At 42.7% G+C, this 26,040-nt stretch overlaps 1 protein-coding gene across 5 annotated transcripts in view; it reads right to left on the bottom strand.

The window, feature by feature from the left end:
- The window catches only part of LOC105480151 (insulin like growth factor 2 mRNA binding protein 2), a 193,018-nt gene that overhangs the window by 53,224 nt on the left and 113,754 nt on the right, over positions 1-26,040 (bottom strand). For all 5 annotated transcript variants that reach the window (XM_071091408.1, XM_071091407.1, XM_011738660.2 and 2 more), the window contains exons 3-4: positions 3,077-3,125; positions 1,401-1,452 (exon numbers count right to left, since the gene is read on the bottom strand). In XM_071091408.1, the coding sequence (XP_070947509.1) occupies positions 1,401-1,452; positions 3,077-3,125 (101 nt within the window). The remainder of the gene's footprint in view (positions 1-1,400; positions 1,453-3,076; positions 3,126-26,040) is intronic.

Raw genomic sequence — 26,040 nt, forward strand, 5'->3', positions numbered from 1 at the left:
GCTCTTTCCCTTCACCTTTGGGCATGGGCAGGCAGCAGCATGGAACTGAATAATATCTGAATAATTACTGCTTTTAAACTATTAAACTGGCAGAATAGATCACATACAAGAAAATGGGTTATTTGCCATTTTTCCTAAGTGAACTTGAACAATCCCTTAAGCTTATGTATGACTCTGCTGTCTACAAACGCCTTACACAGGTTCTCTTTGGGTGCCACAACTATTCGGTGATACAGGAAGGGTAGAAACTTTTCTCTCAATTTTACACTTGTGCATAGTGAGTCAGTGAGGTTAAGTGACTTTTTCAAGGGTTCGCAGTCAGTAAATGACTGAATTTACACATTCTGTTTTCTAGGTCAAGTCAAAAATAATCTTGATCACGTATTATTGCCTGTCACGTCAGGAGTTTGGAATCTACTTCTCTGGGACTCTTAAAGAGCTACATAAGATAACAACTTTAGGTACCATTGTTTTTCTTTTAAAAATCACAGTATTTCATGCTTTAGAAGATAAAAAAGAAGCTGGCAGGAAGAAAAGTATCTTCTGAGCATTTTCAGCACCGTTCCTGAGACAGGTGTTCTCAAACTTGAGTGTACACAAAAATCACTTCGGGGTTTGTTTTTTTTTTGAGACAGAGTCTCACTCTGTCGCCCAGGCTGGAGTGCAGTGGTGTAATCTTGGCTCACTGCAACCTCCACCTCCTGGGCTCAAGCGATTCTCGTGCCTCAGCCTTCCAAGTAGCTGGGATTGCAGGCATGCACCACCATACCTGGTTAATTTTATATTTTTAATATAGATGGGGTTTTGCCATGTTGGCCAGGCTGGTCTCGAACTCTTGGCCTCATGTGATCTGCCTGCCTGGGTGTCCCAAAGTGCTGGGATTATAGGCATAGGCCACCACGCCTGGCCTCGGGTGCTTTTTTAAATATAGATTCAAGAGCTCTTCCCTGCAAGACTCTTACTTAGTAGGTCTACAGTAAGCCCTAGGAATCTGCATTTCACAAACACTTCAAGGGATTATTGGTACAGGAGTCCTATTCGTTGGGTAACACTCAGTCCAAGACATTAGGGATCTGTTTCTCTTATCCAGGAAAAGGAAAGTAGCAACCGTGTAAATCCAATTACTCCTAAGTGAATTAAGCTTACCCTAGCCTGACAGCACTTGAGCACACTGCACAGTATATGAGAAACAGCTTGTAAATAATATTCCTCGAAAAGGCAAACTATATAGACATAGACAGAGACAGGTATCTCTAACACATAGATGTAAATACATATACTCTAGGAAGTTTATTTCAAAGAAATATGAACTTAATATTTCTCCCTGGAGTTGACCTAATCTATAAGAAATAACAGGTAATATCTCACTCCAAAACCAGGCTAACTTCCTCAGTTATTACCTTGTTCCACATTCTCCACTGTCCCATATTGAGCCAAAAGTCCATCCAACACCTAAAAGAGAAAGCTTCCATGTCAGAATGGGAAGGCAAGATCATACGTACAAAAAACACTACAGTAATATCCCCCCGCAAATGAATTAAAGAAAAATAAAAAGATGGTTATAGGAATAATCTAATTAAATTGATATTTCAGGTCTTCCATAAAAACAGAACTGAACCAACATATGGGACCTTCATTCGCTTATTGGCTCCCAAATAATCTGTTCACTAAGGTTACACAGCAGAATTTCAATCTTAGTAACTGTTAACAATCACATTCATCATGATGGTTGGAACACACTACTCTTATAATGAGAAGCAGAATAAAGTACAAGGCTCACTCCACTTTCTTGAAATATTTAACAACTCTTTTACAAGGATCTCTTCATTTTACAAGGTAATAGGATGTGTACGTTTGAAATTTTCCATAATAATCAGGTTTTTTGTTTTGTTTTGTTTGAGATGGAGTCTCCCCTCTGTCACCCACACTGGAATGCAGTGGCGCCATCTCGGCTCACAGTAACCTCCACCTCCTGGGTTCCAGTGCAGCAATTTTCCTGCCTCAGTCTCCTGAGTAGCTGGGACTACACGTGCCCGTCACCACGCCCAGCTAATTTTTGTATTTTTAGTAGAAACGTGGTTTCACCATGTTGGCCATGCTAGTCTCACACTCCTGACCTCAGTGATCCTCCTGCCTTGGCCCCCCGAAATGCTGGGATTTAGAGGCATGAGCCACCATGCCCAGCCAATAATCTTGTTTTTTTTTTTTTTTTTTAAAGTAATAAAAACATTAGATAAAACATTGTTTCCTTTAAGGCACTGTGATTTTCTTTGGGTTGGGGAATAAAATATGGGGCAGTTTGTTTTTAAATAATGCAATAAGGCCACTCCTCATATTCTTATTTTAAGGTAGAAATCTTATAAGCTTTACAACTCTGAAAATATATCTTAACTATTACAGCAACTAATTCAAAACAAACAAAAAATTCTGCTAAAACCAACAAAGACTTTTCTACTTTTGTTGCCTTTTCATCAACTTTTTTTTTTTTTCAAATTATAATCTGGAAAGATAAAAATCTTTTTAAAAATCATGAGATACAAGGCAGGTGGATTGCTTAAGCCTAAGAGTTCGAGGCCAGCCTGGACAACATAGCAAAACCTCATCTCTACAAAGAATACAAAAATTAGCCAGGCGTGCTGGCATGCATCCATAGTCCCAGCTACTCGGGAGATTGGGGTGGGAAGATCCTGGAGCCGGCTGCAGTGAGCCATGATTGGGCCACTGCACTCCAGCCTGGGTGACAAAGTGAGACACTGTTTCAAACAAACAAACCAACAAACCATGAGATACAAATCACGAACCAGGTATATATTTTGTTTCTTGGCTTATTTGCTGGTGCTTGGTAGCATGGTACTTGAAAAGACAGAGCCTGAGGGATCAAAGTACACATTCTATGAAAGAAACAAATACGACCCCAAACTCATTACAGATCACATACATGAGGGTACTGAAAAGAATGAGGCAGGATGCAGAAGCTTTGTGGGAAACTCTGAGGCCCTCTAATTCCTAAATGTAAAATGGAACTAAAGAAGGGAGAAATGTCTCATCAACCCATTAAAACTTGACACTGGCTTACCTCCCACTGCAGGTGAGGAGGGATGTTTCGAATCTGAATTTTCCTGCTCCTGTAAAGACAAAACCACAGACTGTAACACTTTCTCCAGGACACAAACTGTAGCAAATAATAAAAACCGGCTTAAATCTGTCATTTGAGTTGCTTTCTCACTGTGTTCACCATGGCATCAACAAAAAATTCCTAGTGTGAATCAAGAGCACAGTTGTTTGGTTGTTGTATTTTTCGAGACAGAGTCTCGCTTTGTCGCCAAGGTGGGGTACAGGTGGTGTGGTCTTGGCTCACTGCAACCTCTGCCTCCCGGGTTCAAGTGATTCTCCTGCCTCAGCCTCCCAAATAGCTGGGATTACAGGTGCCCACCACCACATCTAATTTGTGTGTGTGTGTGTGTGTGTGTGTGTGTGTGTGTGTTTTTCCCAGACGGACTCTCGCTCTGTTCTCCAGGCTGGAGTGCAGTGGCATGATCTTGGCTCACTGCAACCTCTGCCTCCCGGGTTCAAGTGATTCTCCTGCCTCAGCCTCCTGAATAGCTGGGATTACAGGTGCCCGCCACCACACCTGATTTTTGTGGGCTTTTGTTTTGTTTTTTTTTTTAGATGGGGTCTCACTCTGTCATCCAGGCTGGAGTGCAGTGGCGCGATCTCGGCTCACTGCAACCTCTGTCTCCCAGGCTTAAGCGATTCTCCTGCCTCAGTCTCCCAAGTAGCTGGGATTACAGGCATGCACCACCACGCTCAGCTAATTTTGTATTTTTAGTAGAGACGGGGTTTCACCATGTTGGCCAGGCTGGTCTCGAACTCCTGACCTCAAGTGATCTGCCTGCCTTAGCCTCTGAAAGTGCTGGGATTATAGGCGTGAGCCACCGCGCTGGCCTCATGAGCATGTTTTAAGGTTTTCAATTACTTTGGGGGGTGGTGGGGGGGAAGAAATCCCAAGAAGCTTAAAAAAAAAATCAGTAATTTAAATACAGACTCATCTTTTCAATTTCCTACCAAAGCAGTTAGAATGTAAGTCATCATACAGATTCTATTTATAGAATTATCCCCTTCTTCCTCAAAATACACTGGCCTGCAACTGACCCTACCCCAAAGTGTACCTAGGCTCAAACAGGACAGGTGAGGTCATATATAGTGGGCTTCAACAAGATCAGGTTTAGCTGCCCCCTTATCTAACAATGCAAAATGTCATTTAAAATATTTTTATGGCCGGGCGCGGTGGCTCAAGCCTGTAATCCTAGCACTTTGGGAGGCCGAGACGGGCGGATCACGAGGTCAGGAGATCGAGACCATCCTGGCTAACACGGTGAAACCCCGTCTCCACTAAAAATACAAAAAAAAAAAAAACTAGCCGGGCGAGGTGGCGGGCGCCTGTAGTCCCAGCTACTCGGGAGGCTGAGGTAGGAGAATGGAGTCAACCCGGGAGGTGGAGCTTGCAGTGAGCTGAGATCCGCCACTGTACTCCAGCCTGGGTGGCAGAGTGAGACTCTGTCTCAAAAAAAAAAAAAAAAAAATTTTATATATATATATATATATATATATATATTTCTGAATAGGTAATACAGTCCTAATTCAAAAGTTAAAACACTATAAAAAGTTATACTGTGAAAAGTCTCACCACCCCCTTCTTTCACCAGAAATACTTTTTACATGTTATTTGCGTATCTTTCAGATTCTTTATGCAAATAATAGCAAATGTGAATATATATTCATATTTTCACCATTTTCTTACAGAAATATCTGCATATTCTACACATTCTCTGCATCTTGCTTTTTTCACCTAATAGTCCTATTCTTAAGATCTTTCTCAAGGTGGAGGTAGAGAGCTTCCTCATTCTATTTCATAACTACGTAGGTATCCTGGAGTATATTTAATCCATCCCCTACTAATGGACATTTGGGCCTTTTCATTCAGAGGCTCTCCCGAGGACATCCCGCTGGTCTGAAAGCTTTGAATGACTTAGATTGTTTCTTGTTTTCACTTAAGCATTAAAATCAGACAGAAAAAGAACAGTATAAATTATGTAAGTTTTTTCCCCCTTTGAGAAAATGCTGGATCCTGGAAATAAAGCATTTAAATTTTAGAGAGGTTGTTTTAATAGAGGAGCTTGACACTGAAATCCTATAAATACCATTTTGGGGGGGTTGCCAGAAAAGGGATGTGGTGTACCACCTTGTGGCGTCAGAGATACTAAACAGTGGCTATACACAGTCACGTGTTTCTCCAGGGCTTTAATCTGGGCAATAGCCCCAGAGAGAAATGTTGTTGTTGTTGTTTTGAGACGGAGTCTCACTCTATCACCCAGGCTGGAGTGCAGCGGCGCAATCTCAGCTCACCGCAAGCTCCGCCTCCCGGGTTGACGCCATTCTCCTCCCTCAGCCTCCCGAGTAGCTGGGACTACAGGCGCCCGCCACCTCGCCCGGCTAGTTTTTTTTTTTTTTTTTTTTTTTGTATTTTTAGTGGAGACGGGGTTTCACTGTGTTAGCCAGGATGGTCTCGATCTCCTGACCTCGTGATCCGCCTGTCTCGGCCTCCCAAAGTGCTGGGATTACAGGCTTGAGCCACCGCGCCCAGCCTCAGACAGAAATGTTACGATTCAAGCAGAGAGAGAAAAGGAGAGACACACACAGAGAGGTACAGAGATGGAATAAATAAATGGGGAAATAATGAATTAAATGAGGGGCTCGTTTTCTCAGCTCCTTTTTATGGAATGTCATGGGGGCAACCCCCCTGCTCTAGCTCCCATACACTACTTCAGTCTTGTCTATTTTTTAAAATGTGAATGTATTCATGCTTTACTAGGGCTGCTTTAATGACTAGATAGAATCACTAATTGCACATCAGGATGGAAAAAGAATCAAGAACTAATTTCTACCTCTATGCTGTGAAGGCTAATTCCCAACATGGCCTTTGGCAATAGTTCAGAATAAAACAGCCAGCACCATCCCATACAGTGGCTACACAGAAATTCTCTATGGAAGATGTCACCAAGTCTAACAGTGTATAGAAAAGGCATCAGAATTTTCAAGAAAATAAAATATTTCTAAAGAAAAATATTTTTGTTATTTCCAAATAAAAACATTGACTCCAACTGCTAACCAACAATTTACTGGTAGATATTCTATTGGAAGAAACTCATGAATGAGCACAAAGAGATGTGAACAAAGACAGCTACTGTAACCTTATTTGTAACAAAGATTGCATACAATCTAAATATTCACTGAGAAATGAATACATACATCATAATACAGCCTAATATAGAATATCATGCAGCTCTTAAAAATGAAGTTGACAAGCATGCACTGTCTTAGAAAAGTATCCAAGGCATGCTGTTACAAGAAAAGAGGTAATTACAGATTAAGTTGATCCTGCTTTCAAAAAGCACAAAACCAAACTACCTGTTATTCAATGTGTATGTGTGTAAATGCACAGAAAAAGGTTGCAACAAGCAGATTTAGTTGGTAAAAGGATACTGTTATTTTAGCTACTAATTTTTTTATTTATATTTTTTAAAATTATTAAATTTTTAACAGAGTTGGAGTCTTGATACGTTGTCTGCTGGTCTTGAACTCCTGGGCTCCAGTGATCCTCTCACTTTGGCCTCCCAAAGTGCTAAGATTAAAGGCATGAGCCACCATGCCTACCCCTTATTTATTTTTTTTAATTGAGAATATATTCACATCTTATCCTACAGGCTTTAAAACACGAACAATGAAAACATCTATTAGGGTTGCCTTAATATACAAGATTTTTTTTTTTTTTAAAGTATCCTGGAATCTGCTAAGTAAAAAAAAAAAAAAAGAAGAAGAAGAAGAAAAAAAAACAAGCCTCATTTTCTCCATAATTACACTAGGTATTCTTGAAATCTAATACAAGTAAAAGTTGTTTCTCATCCTCACTGTCGCAGAACTATTAATGTATGTGGCAAACACTTCATTCATAGTGCAAAAGTAGGAAAACTCTGCCCTATGCTGATTACCCCAAATACTAACTGAATGCATCTAAAACAATGGTATTTCCCTGTAATAATTCAAGTAAAGACATCAGTTCACTAACTGGGAATGTCCTGCTTCGTTAAGCCAGACACTTGGAGGAATAATCTCTAAAAAGCTAGACTGTCGTACTTCTAATCTCAGATCAGGATGGAAAGGAAGAAAAGGAACTGAGAACTAAAAAGAGAAATGGAGATCACTACGGTAGAACCAACTAACCTGGAGTTCAGGTGGTCATCTGGGAGACTATCCTGAGGGATTATCTTTCGGGGTCATGAGCAATTAGGATCTCTGAGATCTGCTGACTCCTGTGGCATCATCTGGACAGCATGCCTTCTCATCAGGGTACCCAGAAGGCCTGTCCTCTTCTTCCCCGGGAGGGACTTCGGCATGTCCTTCAAAACGCAGCTCACACATAATCCCTGCTGAGCTTTCCAGAATGTCTCCAGAAAGAACTGTTTCCTCTGCACTTTTCAGCTTTTCTGGCAGCTCACTCTTTGCCATTATTACTCATCTGCTAGCGCTGTGCCTCCTCAAGCCCCTCAGTGATTTCATCAAGGACAGGTTCCTCGTTTACTATTCCACTGTCTAGCACGAGGTCTCATACACAGGGGCTGAGAAGAGCACTTCTGCTGCTGGCTGTGGTCTGTTCATGATGAAGACCCTCCAGACCCCACCCAGGAAAATGAATTGTCTATTTTTTTCTTTGCCAGGTAGTCATCAAAAGAGGGAAGGAGGTGTTTGTTTCCCTCCTTCCTTTAGACAAGAAAGGAAAGTATTTGGCTCAGTCTCAAATGGGAATATGGATCTTTCTCCCTGAAACTGTGCCCTGCTTTAAAAAAGCCACACAGTAACTTAGGAAAGTGATTGGTAATAGGAAAATAATTCTTTGTCCCTTAAAATAATAATTTCACAGTTCCAGTATGTTAAAAATGAAACCAAGTTTCTCTAATTACAGATAAAAGGCATTTCTCACCCTCACTGCCACAGAGCCACAGAACTATTACAGCCATCTCCCAGCTGGTCCCTCCGTCTTTGGCCTGCACCTCCTCCTGTCCCATCCACTCCTCACCTGGCTGCCAGTCACTTTCCCACACATGGAGAGGGCTACTCCTGCCTTCCTTGACTCCCTGCTGCTGCCTCCTCCCCATCTCTATCTTTAAACACTCCTGCCACACCAAGTCCTTCCACCTTCAGTTCACAAGTGTGCCAGAATGAGCCTTCAACTCCCTCAGCTCACCTTCAAACAGAAGTAAAAAGAGCAGCAGGAACATGTCTTTATTTCACCTTCATTTTAACTGGAAGCAGAATAAGACCTGAAGTTAAGCAAAGGGTGCTCTTTAATACAAATATACAGGTTCTTTCCCTGTGGCTTTCGGATTCAGGAACTCAGAACTTCCCACTCTCAAATTCAAGTAAACTAAGTGTGTGGGAAAGGGCCACCTACCAGGAAACGAGTAATGCAGCCCTGGAGCCATCCTGCTTTGCTGGGGAACTGGCTACCTTTACCGATTCTAGACTCTGGTCAATTGGTGATTATAGCTCACATGTGTGGACTATCAAACTGTAAAGAACTACAGAATAAAATATATGCAATCCCAGCTCATCTAACTAATTTACAGTTGATGGGTTCCAAGGACTTTCAACATATAAATGCCTCAGCGTACATTTTATAACATGTTATAATTATAATATGTTATCTTTGTGCTGTAGATGCCCAGAGGTAACAGAAGGTTCCAACTGAGTGAATTTCAGATAAGCTAGATGTCCACTGTTATGAATTTCAAGGGCCTGGCAGAAATTATTTAGTCATGGTGGAATTTGTTTCTTAAAGTAAGTAGGCAATCAGCCAGGGAAATAAAATCATATTTAATTATTGAGGAACCTCATGAAACTGAAGAACCATTTCATCTGTATTATTAAATAACAACAAAAAAAAAAGTTGGGAGGCTGAGGCAGATGGATCACTTGAGGTCAGGAGTTCGAGACCAGCCTGACCAACATGGTGACCCTATCTCTATCAAAAACACAAAAATTAGCCGGGCATGGTGGTGTGCACCTGTTGTCCCAGCTACTCAGGGGGCTGAGGCAGGAGAATCACTCGAACCTGGGAGACGGAGGTTGCACTGAGCCGAGATTGAACCACTGCACTCTAGCCTGGGGGACAAGAGAGAAACTGTCTTAAAAAAACAAAACAAAACAAAACAAAACGTAAAACACCTGCTTTGGTGTGAGGAGGATAATGCCATAGTTTTCAGGCATATGGTCAACTAGCCACAAGTCTATCAGCTACCTTGAGAACTCTAACCCAAGCCTTGGCTATGCTGTGGGTCTGACTAGAGAACAAATTAATATGAATGTGGGAACCTAGCTTGTAGGATTCCAGCTTCCATTGGAGAATTAGGCCAACTAAGAACTGGATGATTCCCAGGTAACTTTTGGGCAAGAGAGGCAACAGAGGGCCTTGTGAGAGTGTCCTTTGGGTCTCAATAGGGATTCTACCCAACTAGGTCCCAGCTGTTTCCATAGCATTTCTGAGCTCCATCAGATGATAAAAGGGATTTCCTTACATGCATTACCTGTAAAGAGAGGCAGGTATGCTAACCAACCCCGAGCCGGGACAGAAACCACCAGCGCTCCCAGCCCTCCTCCCCTTCAGTGCTGCAGTCAGATTCCAGTCTATTGCATGCGCTCATTAGTGTATGTTTCCTATTCCTCATTAGTTTGAAAGTTCACCTAAAAACTTCTGGTCATTCTGTACAAGGGACATCCTGTGCTAAATTGAACTAGGACCTAGAGCTGCTCAAGGAAGCAAATAAATCACCAGTGATAGCCAAGTCCAATCCTCTACCCAACTGTCTCTTCTTTTTTTTTTTTTTTGAGACAGGGTCTTGCTCTGTCACCCATGCTGGAGTACATTGGCATGATCTCAGCTCACTGCAGCCTTGACCTCCCAGGCTCAAGTGACCCTCCCAACTCAGCTTCCTGAGCAGCTGGGACTACAGGCCCAAGCCACCATGCCCAGCTATTTTTTGTAATTTTTGTAGAGATGGGGTTTCATCATATTGCCCAGGCTGGTTTTGAATTCCTGGGCTCAAGCAATTCACCCACCTTGGCCTCCCAAAGTGCTGGGATTACGGGCATGAGCCACCACACCCAGTCCAACTGTCTTTTAAAGTTCTCTCTCGCTTTCTCTCAAACCCAGACACCACACAGGAGGATCACAGAGACTGATTGTCAATGAAAACAAAATTGTTTAGTCACTTTCTTTGTTGCAACATGACTAAGAACAATTGTCTCTATGAAATCCAAAATAAAACAAATGTATTAGAAACTAAATGTGTTCAACACAAATAAACTGTTGAAAATGAACAAAAATCAGTTTGGGTTTTTTTTGAGAGAAAAAACAAATGATAAATGTAAATCCTTGTGAATATTAGTAGTGTTATGAGTCAAATCATAAAAGGATTAAATCAAATACTGTGGTGGCCTGCTGCAAAGGGTTGTTTTTTGTTTTTTTCCCCCCCCAAGACAGAGTCTTGCTCTGTTGCCCAGGCTGGAGTGCAATGGTGCGATCTTGGCTCACTGCAACCTCCCTCTCCCGGGTTTAAGCGTTCTCCTGCCTCAGCCTCCTGAGCAGCTGGGACTACAGGTGGGTACCACCACACCAGACTAATTTTTGTATTTTTAGTAGAGACGGGGTTTCACCATGTTGGCCAGGATGGTCTCGATCTCCTGACCTCGTGATCCGCCCGCCTCAGCCTCCCAAAGTGCTGGGATTACAGGCGTAAGCCACCGTGCCCAGCCCTACAAAGGGGTTTGAGCCAGGAGAACTGCAGTTATGAACCCAGTAATTTTCCTTGCTCTATAAACTCATGTTCACAAAACCATAAGCTCCAGAACAACCCTCACAACTCATGCTTCCTGGGCATTCAGAGACAGAAACTCATGAAAGTTCATTGCTTGAATGAAACAGGAAAAAAAAATCACTTAATATGATGTGTCTTGGTCCACTTGGGCTACTATAACAAAACTCCATAGACTGAGGTTATAAACAGAAATTTATTTGTCACAGTTCTGGAGGCTGGGAAGTCCAAGATCAAGGTACCAGCAGATTTGCTGTCTGCTTAGGGCCTGTTCCTCATAGAAGGCACTGTCTAGCTGTGTCTCTGGATGGAGGAAGGACTAGATATCTCTCTGGGGTCTATTTTATAGAGGTACTAATCCCCTTCATGAGGGTTCCACCTTATGATCTAATCAACTCTCCAAGGCCCTTAATACCACCACCTTGGGGGTAAGGATTTCAACATAAGAATTCACAGGGGGTGGGGGGGACACAAACTTTTAGACCACAGCAAAAAGCAATAGTCTGAGACTGTAATTCATTTCTCTCTCCACAGCCCTCTCAGAGCCTACTAGCTCACAAAAAGACCTAACACAATTCTAGATTCCTCTTTTGAGGAAACCATCAAAGATTCTCAATTGTTTCCTGCTGAAAGGAGCAGAGCCGGCCGTGGTGGCTCACACTTGTAATCCCAGCATTTTGGGAAGCCAGGGTAGGAGGATGGCTTGAGACCAGGAGTTTGGCACCATCCTGGGCAACATGGCAAGACCTCATCCCTACAAAAAGAGATGGTGGATAATTCCATAATACTATTCATTTTTTAATTATTAGCCAGGCGTGGTAGCACATGCCTGTAGTCCTAGCTACTTGGGAGGCTGAGGTGTGAGGATCACTTGAGCCTGGGAGGTCAAGGCTGCTGAAAGCTGTGACTGTGCCACTGCACTCAAGGCTGGGCAACCGAGTACCGAGTAAGACCGTATCTCTCTAGCAAAAAAAAAAAAAAAAAAAAAAAAAACAAGTGGAAGGAGAAAAATCAACGAGTCAATGGATCATTAGATGATGTTTAGCTGTCTATGAGAAGACTGGTTGGATGGTTACTCTTGGACAAGATGGTGAAGGAATTCCTCTATTGGGTCAGAGGAGAACTTGCATGAAATGACCATTATGTTTCATTCCACCTTCAGGATTCTATAAATCTTTTGGACAGAATTGTAACAGGAAGGTTAAAACCATTTCCCATTAAAAGGAAATTAGCATGCTTGCTTATAGATTGAAACCATCACGCACTGTTGTAGTGAAATAGATCACCAGATTTCTCAGAGATTCCTATTTTTTTTTTTTTTTTTTTTTGAGACAAGGTCTCACTCCAGTCACCCAGGCTGGAGTGCAATGGCGTGATCTTGGCTCACTGCAGCCTCGGTGTCCTGGGCTCTAGTGATTCTTCCACCTCAGCCTCCCAAGTAGCTGGGATGACAGGAGCACACCACCACACCTGGCTAAATTTTTGTATTTTTATTAAAGACAGGGTTTCTCCATGTTGCCTAGGCTGGTCTCAAACTCCGGGGCTCAAGCGATCCACCTGCCTCAGTCTCCCAAAGTGCTGGGATTACAGGCATAAGCCACTGTGCCCAGTTGAGATTCAATATTTTAGCTCTTTAAAAAGGACATCACTTAGTCAAACGTGGTGGCACGTGCCTGTAATCCCAGCTACTCAGGAGGCTGAGGCAGGAGAATCGCTTGAACCCAGTAGGTGGAGGCTGCGGTGAGCCAAGATCATGCCACTGCACTACAGCTTGGGCAACAAGAGCAAAACTCCGTCTCCGGGAAAAAAAAAGGACATCACTATCTAAAATTCTGCTTTTAAAAATTTATATTCAACGTTTAATGAAGGGTTTTTTTTTGAGACGGAGTCTCACTCTGTCACCCAGGCTGGAGTGCAGTGACACAATCTCAGCTCACCACAACTTCTGCGTCCCGGGTTCAAGCTATTCTCCTGCCCCAGCCTCCTGAGTAGCTGGGACTACAGATGCCCACCACCATGCCCGGCTAATTTTTGTATTTTTAGTAGAGACGGGGTTTCACCATGTTGGCCAGTCTGGTCTTGAACTCCTGACCTCGTGATCCACCGGCCTTGGCCTCCCAAAGTGCTGGGATTACAGGCGTGAGCCACCCAAGGGGCTACTTTACTGGAATAGTGGTGAATAGTACGACTATGTGAACTGAAGGAAGACTAAAAATCCATATAATTATTCCAAGAAAGATGATAGCTTTTTGGGAGGAGGGGGTCAAAGATCTCATTCGGAAATCAAACAAAAACAAAAACCCTAACACAAAAAAATTGTGATTATCCTTATCAAGGTTTGTGTACAATTCCCTATGATAATACCAACTCTCCCTTCCACCATCCCTCTCTTCAACTCATTCTGTGCAATGTAGAGAAAGAAATGTAGTTTTAGCTCAAGTTTTACTAGAACTTCTCCATGGGCTTCACTGAACACTATCTTTTCCCCATTTCTCAGTTTATTTTATTTGATGAAGTCTAATTAAACATTTCCGAGGTAAACCCAAAGCATTCTTCACAGCGTGTTTAGCATGAAGGTTTTCCCAAATCACCGTTACTACTGACATTCCTGGACGCTAAAGCATCTTATTTAAGCCTTACCCATTTGAATTAGGTGTTGTTATTCCCATTTTTCAGAGAAATGCACTGAGGAGCTGATGAGTCCCTTGTCTGAGTCTCACAGTTAGGGGTCACCATTAGGGAGTGATATTTTTGACTTGTGGTCTTTATACATTTAAAGTTTTGCTCTTCAGATGTCACTGGAATTATTAATTCACCAAAAACAAAATTTACATTTCAGGCATGTATTTTAGTTCAATGAATTTTGGTCAAGATGTCCCCCTCCACTGACAAACATTAAGAAAACATGCCTTGGGAATGATGTCCAGCTTTTCCTTCTCAGCATCAACCGTACCATAGAGTTGCTGACCGAAAACATCTCCAGGAAGGGTTATTTTGGAAACTTCACTGTGGTAGCTCACTCTTTGCTTCTCAAAAGGATTTACTTAAATATAAATGCTCTTTAGAGAGTTGATAAAGGTATTAACTGTAAACTCCTTCACGGATTAGCCGACTTCTGGTTGATGGTCAGGCTCCCCTGGCACACAGTGGGGTGCAGCACATACATGGAAGGGCCTGAGGGTGGAACAGTGACACAAGAAACACCTGCTTATCCCTGGCCCCCAACCAGGGCGGTGCTGAGCCTCATGGGACCAGATCAAGTTTGAGAACCTTCCCCAAAGCATGGATTGCTCTACAGGGAAGGGCGGAGTGAATCCCAGACAGCTAGACAAAGTCCTCAGAAGAGCAAGAACATTCATGTGTGCTTGAGTACAAACATGCATTTGGATTCAGGAAGGTGAGACTTTGGGACGTAAGGCTGAGTTTTTATTGAGCCAAAAATCTGCATGCCTGCTTTCAGTTTTTCAAGACCTAAACAGAGTAAAAACCACAAGCATTTTCTTCAATGTTTTAATTCTGTTGTGATGAAAGTTTCAGTTAACAAAATCAAATTGGGTTTCTAGAGAAGTGATTAGTCACCCTTACATGGTCCTCAACTCATTATCTGTAATTAAGACTAACTAGGGTAAAAACAAATATTTACACATAATCATTTGAGCTCATATAAATAACATGTACAAACATGATACAACAAAAGCTATAATCTAAGTATATAAATGTTTGCCTTGTGTGGCACATGGTAAATACAAAACCATCTTTGTAAAGGCCAAGAGGGTCACATGCCCAATCACCAACTGTGCCATCCTTTCAGCATCTTGTCAATTAGTTTCCAAAAAACTGTTCTGTTTAGTTCTCCAAACAGCACTTGAATCTGTCCCTTTCTTTCCTCCCCTACTACCTGTGTCTTTTTTTTCTCCTTCCTCTTCAGCCCAAGCAGTGTCTGGAGCACAGCACGTGCGCAGCAATCAGCAAGCTCCCCAGGGGTGTTTGCTGCTGGACGCTGGCTTCTTTCTCCTGGCCCACTCCATCCCACATTCTGTCTTTCGACTGTAAGAGGAACATGTGCTTACTAAAGACACTGGTCTTCAAACAGCCAATTTCTTTCATTTCCAGTGTATGAGTGATAAAGTGACAGCAGTTTACTTCTGAAAAGAAGAAAGTATTCCCACCAGTTATAACAGATGTTGATCTTATTCATTATAGTTATGGTGATGAAGGAAAATTAAATTCATCTGTAATATAGCCCTAACTCCCAAGAGAGCAGGAAAGACAGGAGAGGGCTGGCCAAATCACTTGCTCCTCCCTCAAAGAGGAACTCCTTTCTCTTGCCATGTAAATCAAACAGTATCTCCCATCTCACACAAGAGAGCACCATCTTACCTAGCTGAGGGTCAGGTGGAATGAACAATCCAAACCACCTCTACCCAAATGTTTTGACTAGAGGTTAATAGACATTTCACCTCATTCTGGAGAATGGGATGGTCTCTAAGATTAAACTAAAAGCTTTTCCAAATTCATTCAATAAATGTTTACTAAGGACTCATTATAGGCTAAGCACTTATGTTAGGTGTTGGGGTATACTAGTGAACAGAACAAAAATAGGACAATATTGATCTGAGCAATTCTGAGAACTTAATTTCAATAAAGCAATAAAATGTATTTTAGGGTTGGTTACTCAATCCAACTCCTTGCCTTTTCCTAGCTCGTATTTTTAGATTTTTTTTTTTTTTTTTTTTTTTTTTGCTAAAAGTGAACCAATTGTCTTTAAATGCCTATTTCTGCACAGTAGCCTTATAATGTAATAACAGCTAGCAAATGGCATCACAGAGTCACTGTTTCCACACACTGTGGGAAAGTTAAAGCTGGGGTAGGTATTGTGTGCATAACAGCATGGGACACCTCCACTGCCCCAGAAGGGTGTCAGAAAAGCTTTTCCCAACACCCAGAGTCTGCTCCTTGGCATTTAACCTCTTAAAGTTTCCTCTGTTACAGGAAGGGATACGCTGGCGAAAGTAAAAGAAAAAACAAAAAGACCGGCCGGGAGCAGTGGCTCACACCCGTATTCCCAGCACTTTGGGAGGCTGAGGCGGGCGGATCACTTGAGATCAGGAGTTCGAGACCAGCCTGGCCAACATGGTGAAACCCCGTCTCTACTAAAAATACAAAATTAGCTGGGCGTAGTGGCGGGCGCCTGTAGTCCCGGCTACTTGGGTGGCTGAGGCACAAGAAACCCTTGAAACTGGGAGGCAGAAGTTGCAGTGAGCCAAGATCGCGCCGCTCCACTCTAGCCTGGGCAATAGAGCGAGACTCAGTCTCAAAATAAAGAAAAAAAAAAAGAGAACAAAACAAAACAAAAAACCTCGGGTGATTCTGGTTACTTGCTCCAGAGGGGAAAAGGAAAAGAAATTTTCTTTACTCTTAGGAAAAGTTATTTATCAACAAGGTGAGGGTAGCCAGAAAAATAGCTTCTTACATAATACTAATAAAAAAATAAAACCACTTCATAGGATACAATGAAAAACAAATCAGTGAACATCATCATAAAATGCTGAAGAATATAATTAGCTCTCAAACCTAATGTCACATGATTTGAATACAATAAAAACTACTTTTTAAAACCTTGAATAGCCAACTTTAAAAACAGATGAACAAACTAGGGAAAGGGAGCATATGAATTCTTCTTATTATTAAAAGAACTTATCATCTTTTTGAGGATTCATCTGAAGATCCCTTTAAAGCAGTTCTATAAAGGGGGGAAATTAGAGCAGAGATAACTTTAAATATGCAAATTTGATTTATAACCAATTTGGGGAGACTAGATTTTTGCACAAATAATTTTTCTAGTGGTGCTGATAGAAATCCAAGATTTCTGACCTGTATCCTTCCTGAACTATGCAAATCCTATTCCTATCCCTGCACATCCACAGCTTCTAGGCTAGCGACATGTACACAGCAGTCTCTCAGTAAACCTGATGAATGAATGAACATGACAGGGTTAATATCTCTGGTGCTTAAACACAGAATTCCTTCCAGCGGCTGATCCACACTATCTTCTGAGTTCCCTGTCCTACAAAGACAATGAACAGCATCTGTCTCAGTTGGTTCCTGAGTTTTCATCGCTTCCTCTCAAGACAGCACCATCAGCTGAGCAGGCTCCAGCAGGACCCACAAGCAGAGAGGTGCACATGGGAGTCAATACCTGACTTGAATAGCAGGGAACGACCTACCTGGCTCAGCAGGTGGCCACAGGCAGTCCCCGCTACCACAGCTTCAAATTCCTTTTCCTACATCTTTTTCCTTCGCTGGATGCAGCCCAGGAGTGCCTTCTACTTTCAGGACCTTTCCTTGCCTAGAGCCTTGTCCTCAGTAGTATGATTGAGAGAAGGAAGAGAGTTCAGCAGGTGCACTCTCCTTTGCTGTTCACAGGATCCCAGTCTCCACGGTAGATGAGCTGCTGCTCTCTCTTCTCACTTCCCTTTCATCGAGCCCCAGGATTATGAGAAAGTACTCCACAAACTGCAAACTCTACAAACACCAAACTCCCCTTGCACCTCTCATTCCCAGCTTTGGTCCTGATGTGCTCAGGAGAGTTGGTGCCTGGTTTTCCTATGAAATGTGAATGAATCTGGCAATTAATTAGAAGGCATGACCTGGAGCCAGCACTGAACTGGAGAGAAGCTACTAACGTTATACAGAGTGACCTGTAGATTCAGGCTAAAGACCTAGTTCAGGGTAGTTTCAGAAGCTGAGAAGTGCAACTATCAAACCAACAGATTATGCTTCTTTTTTTACTTAATAGCACCCTGATTACCATACTTACTAAATAAGAATACCTTTGTTCCTTAGTGTGAAATGTAGAATTTGCAATAATCAATCACAAATACTTATGAAAATGTAAACATTTTTATTTACTAGTGTCTCTAAGCAAAGAAAAAGCCTTGATTTCCTAGGGAACAAAGATGTAAGAAAAAATACAAACTTAAATATATTCCCTAGATGTTCTAACTCCACAATTCTCCCCACTCCTAATAAAACATTTTATTGTTACCAAAGGCTACCATTATTCTAACACAACAGAGAAGCAGAGTGAGAGATATGCCAAGTGGGAACTGGAGGTAAGGATTTGAATCCCAGCTTCGCCACAGACAAGCTGTCAGACAGATGCTGAGTTAGTCATTCAACCTCTCTAATGCTTCAGCCATGAGACAGTTAGAGAAGATTCTTTCTAAATCTATGATTTACCTCATTGTGACAGCAAAACAGAACTGTTGCAAGGAGAAGGTAAGGAGCAGAAAAAAGAGGTATCCCACATGGACTTTAGGCTACAAATAGATGCTGAATTTTGGAAAAAAAATAATACTCTCAACAAATCTTGCATTTTGTTTGGGTCACAATTTTTAACATCCCAATAAATAAGTTAGACGACACACTCCACTGTATTTTACAACTGGATGGCTTACAAATAAAAAACAATGGGTTTGTGACTCTACTTGTGTCATGACCCTACAGCCTCCACTTACCCATTTCTTCCCTCTCCTAAAACAGGAAGCTTTACACTTACATTTTCATTACTGCAAGGATACTCTTGTACAATATCTGGTGTCCAGATTTTTAAAGTGTAAGGTTATTTCATGAAATTTACTACAAACAGAGTAGAGGGTGTTGCATAGCCTGCCCTACAGATGAAGTATTTATATCACATGGAGCTCTTTCTGGTTATTTCTAACATCGCGATTTGGTGGATCTCAGCAAATCTGAACAGCTATATCTACCACTCAACTGGTATCTTTGAAATAAATTTATCTTTTAGAAGTAAGTACTACATATTCTTTTTCATTTTCTTTTGAGACAGAGTCTTGCTCTGTCGTCCAGGCTGGAGTGCAGTGGCTCAATCTCACCTCACTGAAACCTCCGCCTCCTGAGTAGCTGGGATTACAGGCACCGACCACCACACCTGACTAATTTTTGTGTTTTTAGTAGAGATGGGGTTTCACCATGTTGGCCAGGCTGGTCTTGAACTCCTGACCTCAGGTGATCCACCCATCTTGGCCTCCCAAAGTGCTGGGATTACAGGCGTGAGCCACCACGCCCGGCCAAAGTACTATATATTTTTTGCACAAAATTCAAGAGGTACCAAAGAATAGAGTAGAAAAATTCTCTCTTCTACATCTATTCTTCAGTCCTCTAGTTCCCATTACCCCTTCTTTAAAAAATCCTTCCCAAGTAGTCTATACTTAAGCATATATGCATACATTCCTTTTTTTACCCAAACACAAACATTAATGCTCTGTACATGCATTTTTTTTTCACTTAGTATAGGGTAGTATTATTCTTTTTGACAGCTGCATAATATTACATTTTATGAATGTACCACAATTAAACTGGTCTTCAAGTAATGGACACAAGATGTTTCTAATATTTTGCTATTTCCAAAGAGTAAGTAAATGCTGCAATGAATATCTATCCATCTATCAACCAACTATCCATCCATCCATCCATCATCCATCTATCCATCCATCCATCCATCCCACTTTGCACATGTGTGAGCATATCTCGGAAGATAAACTCCTAGAAGTGAAATCCTAAATTGTAACGTCAACAAACAAAGCAGTGCCGGTTTCCCCATGTATCTGAAAACACGGAGCGATCAAACTTTTTTATTTCTGCCCATCCATAGGTGAAAAATACTATCTTGTTTGCATTTTAATTACAAATGAGGGTGATCATTTTTCATATATTAAAGAGCCTATGGTTAGGTGCAGTGGCTCACACCTCTAATCCCAGCACTTTGGGAGGCCAAGTCGAGAGGATTGCTTGAGCCCAGAAGTTTGAGCCCAGCCCGGGCAATGTAGCAAGACTCCATCCCTACCAAAAAACCAACCAACCAACCTATCCCACCCCATTCACTCTGGGAAACTTCACAGAAGTCTTCCTTGCTTTTTCTCAGTATTCAGGCTTTCTTAACTTCATTTCATTTATTCCACAAGCCCTTATCAAGCATGTACTATGTTAGATAGCAGAAAGACAGTGTGAACAACCTGCTCCCAACCAGGAGGCCAGTGGGCAGGGAGTGCACCTCGCATGCCATGCTGCAAAGGGACAAGCCTGCACCACACTGGAGGGTGCCTGAGCAGCAAGACAGACAGGAGGAGAAACCTGGCAGGGAACCAGGGGGAGGCAATGCCTTAGCAAAGTCCTGAGGAATGGGAGGCAGAATAGGCCAAAGGGAAGAGCGAGAGCATAGAGGCATCAGGAAAGATATTCTAAGTAAGGGAATGAGGCACACAAAAGCATGGCAGCCAGGGACAGGAGTCTGAGGAATCTCAAGTCCTCCGGTTTGAAAGGAGCAGAGAATGCTTCAAGGAAAGGCAAGAGAGCAGGCTGGACAGGTTGGCAAGAACTTATGGCAAAGACTTGCTATTTCCTGAGTTAAACCACAAAGGTGATAAACCTTTCACCAAGACTCAGACACGAATCATCACGCCCCACACGAGTCAGTGCACGCCAGGTAAGCACTGGGGGCAGGTGAGCACAGCCAGCAGCACTAACTCTCTTCTCAGAAGATATTCTTCTTACTGGCTTTTCATCCTCAAAAAAGAGAACTCTATAGCTCTGAAATTTGCAGTGCAAGTATAATTCTACCCTGTTCTGTGGCTGTGTATATCCCACCATCAGGGCAGTCTTCTGATGATTCCTCATTTCTTTTTTTCCTTTTTTTTTTTTTTTTTTTTTTTGAGATGGAGTTTCATTCTTGTCGCCCAGGCTGGAGTGCAACGGCATGGTCTTGGCTCACTGCATACTCCCCCTCCCAGGTTAAAGAGATTCCCCTGCCTCGGCCTCCCAGATAGCTGGGATTACTGGCACCCATCACCACGCCCAGTTAATTTTTTTGTATTTTTAGTAGAGACGGTGTTTTGCTATGTTGGCCAGGCTGGTCTTGAACTCCTGACCTTAGGTGATCTGCCCGCCTCAGCCTCCCAAAGTGCTGGGATTATGAGCCACCAGCCACCAGCCACCACGCCCAGCCTGATTCCTCACTTCTCTTTGACACGTGGCTGCTAGGTCCACTTAACCAAGAAATTAAATGCCTCTGTATCTTCAAATAAAAGCATCTCCCCAATTACTATTCTAAAACTCTTCTATTTTTAACAGGTATTTACCACACTTCTTGAAAGCATAACAAATAGATCCATTAACTATATTAGGAGTGTTTTAGGTTAGTAGAGGGTATGATTGAATAACATGATATTAAAAAAAAAAAACAACCCACCAGAACTTTTATTTTTTAGTACACATGAATAAGGCCTCCATCAAAGTAATGCTGTTAGAAAACTATTTACTTATTCCGACAATGATTCCTCTGCCCAACGTATTTTTGGAATTCTTTTAATGATATTTTCTGCAGCATTTATCCAATAAACACTGATGTAACTGATTTGCCTTTTGCGCTACAATACAATCTTATAAATATGCTCTGTGTTAAAACAGAATATCCCTCTTTTCTTTCCCCTCCCTCTTTCCATATTCAACAGAAACAAAGAAAATCTCAGAGGTCTCTTCTTATGTCTCCACTAACAATAAAAAGAACAGCTTTGTGGGGAGTGGGCTGCTTTATTCTGTAGCCCTCCTCAGATGCCAAGACTGCTGGGCTGGTCACCATACTCATGTCCTCAGTAAGGAATTTACCTCCTACTTTTCTTCAGGGGCAGGCAGGGAAGCACAGCACCAGCCCTCAGCTGTCTTGGGCTCCCTGATCTGGTAAAGGAGAGTGTATTTACTCAGGGCCATGGTGGTGCATGGGGGAAGCCAACCCTGTCAGCGCTGGCTGGTCATCAGAATGGAAGTGGGAGGACATCCTTCGTTTCCAGGTCATGCCTGGTTAACATTTCACCTTAACTGAGGGGCCGACGAGAGGCTATACACAGCCTGGATCAGAGCTCCCACAGCCCTTACCTGGTGGCTTGTTTGCGGAGTTTATCACATCCCGTTGTAACGCTGTTTACATCTCTGCTGCCCAGCTAGACTCCGCCTCCTGTGATTTTCTCATCCCACCACCCAGTACTTTACAGGTTCAACGGATGACTATAAACAAGTGAACAGATAGCAGGAGTGGCTGCCCTTATGCCCATAGAACTGGGCCTCTCAGTTCAGCCCATGTTGGTCATTTCAGATCATCTGAATGTAAATCTGTCTCTGACCAGGCTTCTTGCAGGCCTTTGGCAGCCGTGGAGCTCTGAGAGGGAATGGTTTCCTGAGGGCTGGTCACCCTGGTCTATTTATTGGGAGGCCACGAACAGAGAGAGTGGGCATCAGGACCAACGGGCACATGGCCACCACCCAGATACATGACTCTGGCATGTATTTCACTTCTCTGGGGCCAGATGGCCTCTTCATAAGATTCTCCTCAGTGCCGAGAGTTCTTCAGTCCTGCCTGCTGACTTCCCTCCAGGACAGAACAGATGCCTCTTCCTCCCATAGATATGATGCAAGAACTGAGCTGTCCAAGCAAAAAAAAAAAAAAAAAAAAAAAAAAACCTTTGAAGGAAGAATTTCTGTGCTGTGAGTGGTTTATTCTGAGAATAGGACTCAAGTTTTAGAAATCTTTGTTCAATGTCAGAGATAGAGCGACTGTAATCTGTGAGCCAAGAAAAAAGGTTTGCAAAGACTAGAAGAAAAGAAACCCATGGGTAAGAACTTGTAAAAACATCTATAGCAAACAAGAGTTCCAAGAGAAAGACTGGGAATCAGCAGGCCCACAGGAGCTGGAGAGCGAGCTTTGAAACGATACAGAATTAACTGTCTAAGGGGCATTAACTGTCCACTCAGGAGGCTGAGGCAGGAGAATCGCTTGAACCCGGGAGGTGGAGGTTGTGGTGAGCTGAGATTGTGCTACCACATTCCAGCCTGGACAACAGAGAGACTCTGTTTCAAAAAAAAAAAAAAAGAAAGAAAGAAAAAGTCAGAAACTCCCTCCTGGAACTGGCGGATGGGTAGGGTTAAATCTGAGTGGAAAACGGAAGCAGGAAGACGGGAAGAGCAAAGCCATGATCACAACCTGAGATACTGAGACGATGAACAAGGAGCAGAAGTGATAGCAGAGATAAGATCTTGTATCTTTTGGTGTCAAGAAGCACCATTTTGATGGGCTATTCTGGGCTTCCCAGACCTTCCCAAGGAGCTGCTCCTTACAGCTTACAGGACCACATTCTTGGGAAGCCACAAACCCTAATCATGCCTTGCCAGGTGGTACTCAGTGTGGACCGTGGTAGGACTGTGATGGTCAGAGAAGACTTTGGGTGGGGAAAGGAAGCAGACAGAGGGAAAAACAGATGTGTCTAGACAAGAGAAAATAGGGTACATCTAATGGGGAGACAGATGAATACTAAGTGGGGACAACTGCAGAGGCATTATTTAATAAGGTGAAGAGTTTGCACTGATACAGTAGGCTATGGGAGATCATTGCAGGGATTTGCACAAGGCAGTCATTTGTGATTCCAGTTATTTGTAAGATGAGGATAGTGGGGCATGACAAAGCTCTACAAAACTGTAAGATACTGCATATCTTTGATGAACAGTAGTATGAAAGACAAAACAGATTGGGTTTGCTAGAATAAAGGTGCTAACAAGATGGCTGTCACGAGCAATCTGCTGCAGCAACAGGCTCAACACCCCTACGCAGAGCTCTTCCTTCATGTGCTTCATCTTATTTGCATGAACATTCCTAGGAATTAAGCAGAAAAAAGGCAGGGATGTGCTTGCAAAATGACCAGGAGTGTTGACTGGGGAGTGAAAATTGGAGTACAGCCTAGGTGTGGTGGCTCACTCCTGTAATCCTAGCACTTTGGGAGGCCGAGACAGGCGGATCACCTGAGGTCGAGACCAGCCTGGCCAACATGGCGAAACCCTGTCTCTACTAAAAATACAAAAATTAGCCAGACGTGGTGGCGCACACCTGTAATCTCAGCTACTTGGAAGGCTGAGGCAGGAGAATCACTTGAATCTGGGAGGTGGAGGTTGCAGTAAGCCAAGATTGCGCCACTGCACTCCAGCCTGGGCGACAGAGCAAGACTGTCTCAAAAAAGAAAGAAAGAAAGGAAAGAAAAAAAGGAAGGAAAGGAAGGAAAGGAAGGAAGGAAGGAAAGAAGAAAAGTTGGAGTACAAAGAAGTGAGCCTTGATAGAAACAAACTCAGATGAGAAAAGCAAGCCACATTGAATAAATATAAACTCAAACTCTGGTGTGGAAACAGCTGCAGATGTATAATTCTGACTGTCCATTCTAAAGTGAAATCCCCTGGAAAGTAGGAAAATATTCTCCCCCCGGCAACCTTCCATCAACAAGGAGCTTGTGGGCACTGAGCATAAAGCAGGGCATTGAACCTGTGTCCTATCTTCAAGGAGTCTTCAGGCTCTGGCCACAGTCTATAAGAAAGGGCTATCAGCTAAGTGAGAGCACTCAACAGATGTATCTAGTGCTAGAATGGTAAATATTTAACAAATGGCTCTTGCAGGGGGAGGTAAAGCAATCTGTAGTTTTTGCCAATTTCCGTGGTGTAAATACTGTCACCAAAGCCTATTTACTTTATTTTATTAATTAGTTAATTTTTTTTTTTTTTTTTTTTTAGATGGAGTGTCACTCTTGTCGCCCAGGCTGGAGTGCAGTGGTGCAATCTCAGCTCACTACAACCTCTGCCTCCCAGGTTCAAGCAATTTTCGTGCCTCAGCCTCCCGAGTAGCTGAGATTACAGGCACCCACCACCATGCCCAGCTAATTTTTGTATTTCTATTAGAGATGGGGTTTTACCATGTTGGCCGGGCTGGTCTCGAACTCCTGACCTCAGGTGATCCGCCCACCTCGGCCTTCCGAAGTGCTGGGATTACAGGCCTGAGTCACTGCGCCAGGCCCACTTTTCTTTCAAGTAGTTTTTTTCTTTTCTCTTTTTAATGGTTAAAACTTTTAATTTTGCTACCTCCTCATCTCAGCAAGTGAATTGTGCATTTAATGGGAAATCAAGTCTTTGTCTAAAAACTGTACTTTCACGCTGGTTTCCTCCAGACTAATAAAACAGTTTATCAGTCTAAGTAAGCCTCAAGTAGGTCTCTCATGCACCTGTCTTCTTCTTCTCTGTCTACCACCTCCCTCACTCTCATCTGAAAAGTCATGAACCAGCCCACCTAGTGAGTTCCTTTGACATCAGGGCTAACAGGGCCTGGGTAAACTTCAGCAATGTTGGCTTTCTTCCTGGCTTTTTCTGCTTGAAAAGAAGGCTCTTTTAGCAAGTCAGGGCAGTGTTTTCTGTTTGTGAGGTGCTTTTCTTCTGGGTGGCAGATTGTCTTCTATTTACCAACCACTCACACTTACCAATAACCAGCATCCTTGGCAGTTCTTAGAAACTTTCAGGTGGCAAGTACTTGGTTTTTAAAATTTTATTTTATTAATTTTATTTTTAGAGACAGAGTCTAGCTGTGTCGCCCAGGCTGGAGTACATCTGGTCCACTCACTGCAGCCTCAAACTCCTGGGCTCAAGGGATCTTCCTGCCTCAGTCTTCTAAGTAGCATGCACTACCACATCTGGCTAATTAAAAAAAATTTTTTTTTTTTTTTGTAGAGACAGTGTCTCACAATGCCCAGGCTGGTCTCAAATTCCTGGCCTCAAGCAATCTTCCCACTTCAGCCTTCCAAAGTGCTGTGACAACAGGCACATGCCACCATGCCCAGCCACAAGTGTTTATCCCCATTTCACAGGAAACTGAGGCACAAAAAGAGGAAATCACCATCAGGATATGCCACTGCAGAGAGATACAAGATGAGTGTAATTCAGCTTCATGGGTTATTTTCAAAAACGAAGGAAGAAACTGCAACAAGGACTGAATCACGCTTTACTACAGCATTGCCTTCTACTTCCTCTACCAGCCAACTGCAAGATGAGCTTTTATGAGGAGCAATATTGATGGATTTAAGTTTTGAATTTTATGTCATTTTGTGCTTTCTGGAGGTGGTACAGTGAGCTTGGAAGTAAGTGATGTGGTGGGAAGGTGGAAACAGGGAAGGTAAAGTGAGAGGCTTGGTAGGCTCCCGACCTGAGATAATCAAACTAAGAAAAACCAATCTGG

Source organism: Macaca nemestrina, chromosome 2, assembly GCF_043159975.1.
Source record: "Macaca nemestrina isolate mMacNem1 chromosome 2, mMacNem.hap1, whole genome shotgun sequence".
In the NCBI taxonomy this organism is placed as follows: domain Eukaryota; kingdom Metazoa; phylum Chordata; class Mammalia; order Primates; family Cercopithecidae; genus Macaca; species Macaca nemestrina.